The sequence below is a fragment of the Anopheles coluzzii genome, chromosome 2 (assembly GCF_943734685.1).
Source record: "Anopheles coluzzii chromosome 2, AcolN3, whole genome shotgun sequence".
NCBI classification, from domain to species: domain Eukaryota; kingdom Metazoa; phylum Arthropoda; class Insecta; order Diptera; family Culicidae; genus Anopheles; species Anopheles coluzzii.
Genome location: NC_064670.1, coordinates 39,139,976 through 39,148,276, shown reverse-complemented (window position 1 = coordinate 39,148,276; position 8,301 = coordinate 39,139,976). Strand labels below are relative to the sequence as shown.

The window sequence follows — 8,301 nt, the reverse complement described above, 5'->3', positions numbered from 1 at the left end:
AGCCCGCGGTCGGGTACGCGAAAAGGGAAGCATTTTAAAATTTATGGTTGCACCGTGTATGAGCTCGTTGATTCGCAATCAAATCCCTGGTTGAGTTCTCGGTCGCATGTAGCGGGTGCGGTGGGATGGCAACCATACCAGGGCACGGTTCGCAGGCTCCCACTTTCGAGGTACAACCATTCGTGCATACCATACTCACGCCCATCGTCGCTGCGAACACTTGCTGTGCGCTATGCTGCACATGGGCTGGGCCGATGCACGTACTGCGTTTTCATTACCATAAATAAAACCGCTTCGCGACCTGCTCCACTGCATCGATTCGACGTTCGGCAAAAAGTTCAATAATACACGTGTAGGTGGCGCATGTGGCAAGTGCATGCGGGCAATAGCGAAAAGAAATAAAACGCACGCTACCATTGTGACCGGTGCCACACGCTGTCAATTTTGCCGGTATAAGGCAGGGTCAATTTATTGAAACTATCGGAAACAGTGTGCAAAAACACACAAGTGTAAGGTTCACATGCAGCGCGATGGAAGTGATGAAGGATACCAGGATACTACCGGAAGTCGCGTTCGTTGAGAGGGAAAATTTGCAGCTTATCGTCTGGAATGGAATGCGGGACGATGACAACGGTGGACCGCTTCATTTCTATTCGGTGATCGCCATTGGCATGTCATAGAAGTGAACTTTGCTATACGTTTCCTGTAGCACCCTGCGCATTTCCTTTGAATGTTCCCAGTCACGTGTTTCACAAATCACTTTCACCTGGAAATAATAACCAAAAGGCATTAAAAATCGGCAATTTATTTTCAAGATAACATCAAAAAAATTTAAATAAAAAGTTGATCTGTAAAATCCACGCATAGCATAGCTAGAAAACAAACTTTCTATGCAAGCTTCTTATAGCTTATTAATACACAAAGCCACATAATCTCGCTATTTATGTGGAGATATAATCTGCTCAATATAATACATTTCCACAGAAATGTAATTAAATCACGTCCAACACTGAAATAGAAAACAAGTTGATCTGCTGAGCAGAATTGCTGACATGACTGACATTGTATTTTTGAGCAAAATAAAACTTATTTGTTTAACACAGTTTCAATTATCAACAAAGTTTGTTTGAAAGGAAATGTGGCAGGTATCTTGACTTGTTCTGACAATCACACAATTATGCTTTTAGTAATATCTGAATTATTAACTGTAATAATAATAGCTCAATGTACTTTGATCATTAAGCCTGAAAACTTGAAAGATAAAATGAACCAATATAATATTAAGTATCTGTATCATCCTTTACTTAATGACACTTTTTTCAATGTTTTTAAACATCTGCTTTTAAGAACCAATAAAACTATATGAGATTTTGTCAAAAAAATATAATTTATCATTACAGGTGATCCCCGAGATACGACTGTATTTGGAACCGGAAAAATGTCATAAAGCAAGGCGTAAGTCGAAATAGTCGTATGTCAAACATCTGTGAATATAAAGTTAATAACCGAAGCTGGAGAGTCAAAATCTATGATATCGTGTATTTTATTTAAAACAATGTTCGATAATGTATCAATTTTACTCTAAAAGCTGTTTACACGATATAGATTTTCAAGATCGGATAGTTGAGGAATCTCAATGCCATCTTTAGATCGTCAAAATCAAACCGTCTTAACTCGAGGAGGTCGTATCTCGGGGACGCCTGTATAATTATTGTTTCTAAATTATTTAGAACAGTTTTGATATTATTTCAATTGAAAGCTTAAATAAACCTTACGAATTAATGCATTAATGCAACATCTTCCTCGGTATAGATAACACTTTTCTGAGTAATGCTTATAAGTATGTAATAAACATCTTGTTACTGTGTGCTTTACATGTATACAACAATTCCATCATGGCTATAATAACATTTACACATTACAAATCAATACACCACAACCTATGCTACAAGCTCACGGTGTACTCATTGCAATATTAATTATCAGAATTCTATATGTCCACTCGACTCACTAGCTCGAAAGATGGTGAGTTTCATTGCAGCTTAATAAGAAAAACATACCTCACAAATGATACACATTCAATCAACGTTTACTACACTGCCACACACTCCACTACGGACAGCCAGAAATACACCCACCCACCCAATACAACAAACAGTAGCTGCCACCAGACGGTAAAAGCAAACTCATCGCAACCGAAGTGTGCGCTAATCAACGCAATCAAAAACCGACCACAGCGACATCAGAGAAAACACGAAATCCAATCATCCGGACCGTTCTCGCCAAACCTTTTCCACGCTAATGAAGCGTACCCTGTGTCGAAAGGTAAATATTAGACGCACCCGAAGTACTGCCAGCCTTGGTTGACCGCGAAAACCAGCACAAACGGTTCCGGCCGCTACCAAAACCCCGTGCCCACCAGCCTGAGCCGTCTGCGGGTCGGACCGTCGCCACGCCTGACCACGTATGGCCATTGACCGTAAATTAAATCATAACGAGCGTCCCCATGTTCCGGGTCATTACCACCATCGTCGGATGTGTTTTTTTCCTCCTTTCTTTTGTTTTTGGCAGGTCTATCAACTCAAACTCTGCCCATCGTGGTGCGTTGTTTTGGGGGGGCCCAAGTTTGCCAAACGGGTAGGCAGAGCGCGGGAGAGATTTCTGCAATATCGGTCGTTTGTTTTCGTGGTACAGCGTATCCCGCGCAAATGTTGGTGTTTAAAAATACCTAGAAAGACCGCAATACTAGCGTATCCTATGAAACAACGGTTCTTTATGCTATGGACCACACCCAAAAACCCAGAACAACAACACACAGCACACAAAACGGCAAACACAAGCTGCTTTCACTTACCTCTACATGGTGAATATCACGAATGAAGGCACGTTCGTGCATTATGTCCTTGATGGAAACGCCCAGGCTGGCGAGCAGATTGCACAGCTTAGCTACACCGCCCGGTCCATCGCTGACGGTGACGGTGAATCTGCGTTGTGTTGTGCCACCCCCGAAACGACCGCGAGTACGAGTCCGGATCCCACCGTTCCGAGAACCGGCGTAGGTCATTACAATGCAAACAACGAGATACGGAAGCGAGAAAACAAGAGAGAATGTGTGTGAGAGAGAGAAAGCACAGGTAATTGCCATCAGGCATCAGGCGGATGTTATGTCACTGGCACAAGCAGCAGCAGTACCCCGACAAAGTCCCAGGGACTCCAGAAGTTAACGTTACCTCTGCAAACGGCCCTCGGCAGCCATGCCACGCTCGAGACATTTGCCGAACATGGTCGTATCGATATTGCCTCCGCAAATTAGCAGCACCACTCTACCGGAAACGAGAAGCGAGATCGAGAAAACGGGTCGTGAATGGCCGGAGGTTTCAGAACGGAGCTTTAGTGTGTGTGTGTGTGTGTTTTTTTTTGCCCCACAACCCACTTCGGATCATCCCATCGGTAGTTTCGGGCTTACCGTTTTCCAATGAATTCATCCAGATGGCCGGCCAAAATGGCTGCCAGGCCGGCGGCACCCGCTCCCTCCACCACACACTTTTCCAGCTCGACCAGTCGCAGAATCGCCAGCGCAATCCACTCCTCCTTCACGACGATCATTTTGTCCAGCAGCGGCACGGTCGTGGCGTACGCGTTGTACCCTACCTGCGGCACTGCCAACCCGTCCGCTAGTGTTTCCTGGTTCGCGACAAACACTGGACTCTTGTTCTCGAGCGCTCGCGTGAAGCTGGGACACTTCTCCGACTCGACACCCTGTGAGAAAGCGTACGCGCGCGTGCACACACATGGCAACACAACCGGAAACGGGGTGAATTATTCTGCACACCGTGTTTCATTAGGCAATAGCTGGAATTGCTTCAAACCCATGGCCGGGTACGGTATTTACGCGCATTCCAACTATCGTGCGAAAGCGATCGGAACTTACGATGATTTTGGTATTTGGGCTGAGATTTTTGATGGCAGTTGCAACACCGGCAATCAGTCCGCCGCCACCGACCGGCACCACGACGGCGTCGATGTCGCTGACCTGCTCCACGATCTCCAGCCCGATCGTACCCTGACCGGACATGATGTGCGGATGGTCGTACCCGTTAATGTACGTGAGTCCCCGGTCGTGTGCCATTTTCAGTGCAATCCTTTTAGCCTCGCCCATGTCCGCTCCCTGTCCAGCCGGCCAGCCAGCGTGTTTTGATGCGTGAAAATGATATGAAAGTACCGGGTTAGAAAGCATACGCCAGCAGGCAGGCAGCCGGCATAGTCAGCAGTCAAAACAATGTTAACCCGCCGTCGGGGATGCAAGGGACATACCTGTACGACGACATTAGCGTGATAGTTACGGCATTTCTGGATTTTCATCAGCGAAGCCTTCAGCGGCATCACGACCGTCACCGGGATGCCCAGCTTCCAGCCGTGATAGGACAGACCCTGCCAGTCGTCATATGCCGTGGGTTGTGATTTTTTGTTTTCAATTTCCGGATGAGCACAACGCGGGATGCGGGAACACGGGAAAAAAATGAAACCAAAAACACGACACACGCGATACAGCGGTGAATAACTTTCAAACGGAACCGGGTGCGCTAAGCTAAATCGCTGCCAGAATCAGCCAACCAAGGCCAGCGATGGCTTGTTTGCCCAACCCAGGGGACATTAGCTCGTGAGCACTCTTACTGTGGTGGTGCTTTTGGAAATGGTTTTCAATTTTTTTCTGCTCGCATTCAAATACTGACGAAACGGGCCCATCACCACGCCATGTAGGGACAACCCGGACCCACCAGCAAACTCACCTGCGCATGATTCCCGAGGGAGGCCGAGATGACGCCCGTTTTTTTCTGCTCGTCCGACAGCATTAGCAACGCGTAGCGCGCTCCCCGCTCCTTGAAGCTGCCAGTAAACTGCAGAAATTCCTTCTTCAGGTAGATGTCCATGTCGATCAGGTCGGAGAAGTGTGATTTCTGCAAACATCAAGAGTCAAGCAGCACAGGGGGAAAGGAAACAAGGCGTGAAAAATCTACAGAAAAAAGTGCCCACATCGCGCGACCAAACCCATCCTCGGAGTGTACGTACCACGCACGGCGTCAGCTCGACACCTTTTCTGATTTTGAACGCCGCGGACGTTACGTCCTGGAAGGTGATTATCTGCGGATTGTCCGCATTGCAAAACGGATCGACGATTTCCGGCTCGGTCGTTGCGGCTGTTGGCGCGCCGGCGGGTGCACCGTTCACTCCGGCCTCGTGCCCATTTTGGCCTGCTGCTGTCGGCCGCTCTGCCGCCGACGGGCGAGCTGTCAGCTTCGCGGAAGCCATTTGCGTCGTTACGGATGACACTTGCATCGTGGGAGATTAATCTACGGTGACATTTAAATCAAGGTAACAACAATTAAACAACTACAACAAAAAAACAGTTCTCTCCCTCGAACCAAAGAACGACGACTGTTTGCGCAACCAGCATCCCTTAATGGTGGTGGCTCGTGGGAAAAACGGGACCAGCGATGACGGTTGGTGTCATAAAAAATTAATCGAGACGTAAACGTTTGCCCAGCAAGTGCACGGCTGCAAAGTGAAGTGACGTACACCGTAGCTCCCGGTGGAGGATGTTACGTGGAGCAAGATAAAAAAAGCATACACTACCCGGACGAAACGGACAACAGAATGGTTGTTTCCGTAGCGTTGTGTAACCGCTCATCGTGTCCCAGCAGGTGAAATATTAATATTCCAAATTTCCATAAAGCACACTTTGTAACCGTTCCCAATCCCGTGCGCCATCCGAGCCAGGAATGTGTGTTTGTTCAGTGAGAAAGACAGAGCAAGAGAGAGAGAGAGAGAGACAGGTTGATTTGTGGAGGTGAAAAGTATAAAATAGGTCCCCTATGAGTTCCCGAAAGCTCGCCGGGAATATGTTGATGAGTTTGGTACTTCCAGTCATGGCCGTAATGAGAATCGTTGGGCTTCTTTGTTATCCCAACTGCGCCATTATAACTCAATCGCGTTTCGACCCACTCGAATCAATTCCTGTGATAGTGTTAACATCATCATTTGCAGAATTTAACACACTGCAGGGTAACAAATAATGGAAGCCCCTTTAAAGGATGCCAAACAACCATCCTGCGTTATGCTTTTGCATAGATAAATATCATTCACTTTGTCTCACGTTGCGCTTTACTACCCAACCTCATTATTAATTTGCAATTTGATACAAAACTATTGCTTTTGGCCCGAATATTTAACACCGCGCACAAACTAGCCGAGTTTATTCGTCTAAATTTCCACTTCAATCCGCAACACAAACACATATTCAAGCACACATATACACACACACATATACACACGCTTGCACAGGGGGGAGAATCACTGCGAGAGGATATGCGATGCAAAATCACGTGCAAATATTTGGGAAATGCAAACACGAATTTCAATACACGTCCACACGGCTTCCTGGTGGGTATATCGCCGTACATCCAAAGACTTGGCAATGGCGCTCCATTCCACGCCACTCTATTAGCCGCTGATTTCTCGATCAATTCGGTATTCGGTAGTTTATTGAACGGCACACAACTAACGCCGGCACCGGAGACTTGTGTGCAGACTTGTGCAACATTTATCGACCGCCGAACGGTTTGAGCAATCGATGGAAACTGCAGCGCAGAATAAGTATTAAACTGCTGGAGTACAAAAAAGTCTATGAAAAAAAACCAAAACTGCACTACGTATCAAGTACAATTGCAACATAACTTTCTGTTTTTTTCGTTGCTCTTTTTAAGGGAATGTATACATTTTGTTGTTGTTGAACCTTCAAATCCACGCAAATTCCGCTGCACGAGAGCTTTAGCTGTAGGGCTCTCCAATCATCACTCTTGAAAATCGCTCTCCAAACAACACTTCGAACGCACCCTTTTTGGTTGTTGTCGGTCTTCTCGACGACGAAATTGGCACACACCACCCTCTTCAAGCAAGGACTCGCACACAATTCGTTCGCTTCGCCCACGTACCGGGCGGGTTTTATAGCCCGAATCTGGCAAATGCGTTACACCACTCGTCAGCATCATCCGCGCGCACCACTCGTCGATAGCATCACTCATTGACGTAACCCACTCGGGCGGGCGGGGAAGCGATCCAATTATTCTTCCCTCGCCGCCGCAAACTACATCGAACCACACACTTCGATTATCATTCCTATGCGAAAAGAGCGCCAAAATAAGCTACCCTTTTGCGCCGTTTTCGTTGCTATCCCCGGCTCGTTCGGTGGCTGTTGGGTGCCAAGTCTAGCATCGCGTGACTAAAAGTTCCAAAAAGTTGACACATCATTCACAATTGAGGCGATCGCAAGCTTCATTTCGAACACTGCTACTAGCGTCACATTTTGTTTGTGTTTATTTGTGCTCCCAAGACGCGTCGTTAACCGTAGCGAACCCGTTACCTTGCCCGCCTGTTCAACGCTATCGACACTACCGCTGCCCACTAGCACATTCCCATCACAACTGAGCCCGTCGATTCATGGTCCCGTGATGGACAGTCGAGGCTTAAAGGGCGTCAAAATTCAATACATTTTTTCTCGCCCTCTCGCTCGCCCAAACACGGCACAAAAGAAAGTGCGATAATGGGCGGCCCCCAACGTGCTGGGTGCATCTGGTTCCAGCTGCAGTAGCGTGTCTAGCCCAATTCTCGGTTATCGCTCGTTTACTGTTGCCTTTCTCGCCACACCGACCGGTTACGGTGAACTTTGATTGCGGGACAGCTTCACTATCGGGAAGCTGCGGGCAAAGGTTTGCGATGTTCGAGCGCTTATCGCCACGGTCTACCGGTCTAACGGCCCGTGAAGGTGATGCAGCGGGTGATCGATCGGTGGCCCAGTGATGCTTCCGCCTATTACTCATCATCACTCACATTTTAGTGCTTATCGTAAGCGAGCTTTTACTTTTGTTTTGAGTGGAGCAAGGGACTACACCGAAGCAATCCTGAGTTCCCAAAATCACCAGAACCGTTGAACGGTACAAGCAGGAAGCAGAGTTGTTACTTACGTCTCGTAAACAATTTCCTCAATTGATCATCAATTTCGTACAGAAAAAGAGAGCGAGAAAAAGATAAACACAAACTTCCACCACAATAATCTCACTAACAGTGCCAGCTTCAGTATTGCTTTTCATTATTTACCATCGTTTTCTTTTACGACCAACTAACCATTTCGCAGCAGCCGCTCAGTTTGCCGCTCGCCGCTAACAGCCACTTTGCATTTAGGTGTGAATTTTTTATCTAACATCACCAATTCCGCTGTCTGTTGGCAACGATCTACACACACAC

General features: G+C 47.1%; 1 protein-coding gene across 2 annotated transcripts; it reads right to left on the bottom strand.

Annotated features, from left to right (window-relative positions):
- Positions 1-438: 438 nt before the first annotated feature.
- On the bottom strand, positions 439-7,515 carry LOC120951278 (L-threonine ammonia-lyase). 2 transcript variants are annotated; one of them, XM_040369880.2, is made up of 9 exons: positions 7,421-7,515; positions 5,071-5,351; positions 4,791-4,958; positions 4,315-4,431; positions 3,932-4,168; positions 3,467-3,759; positions 3,231-3,323; positions 2,855-2,984; positions 439-766 (listed from the first exon to the last, which is right to left on the bottom strand). In XM_040369880.2, exons 2-9 carry the CDS (start codon positions 5,335-5,337, stop codon positions 650-652), a joined length of 1,422 nt encoding a protein of 473 aa, XP_040225814.2. In that variant the 5' UTR covers positions 5,338-5,351; positions 7,421-7,515; the 3' UTR covers positions 439-649. The 2 variants fall into 2 exon arrangements, with proteins under 2 accessions (XP_040225814.2, XP_040225813.2); XM_040369879.2 differs by lacking the exon at positions 7,421-7,515 and adding an exon at positions 6,894-7,364.
- Positions 7,516-8,301: the final 786 nt, after the last annotated feature.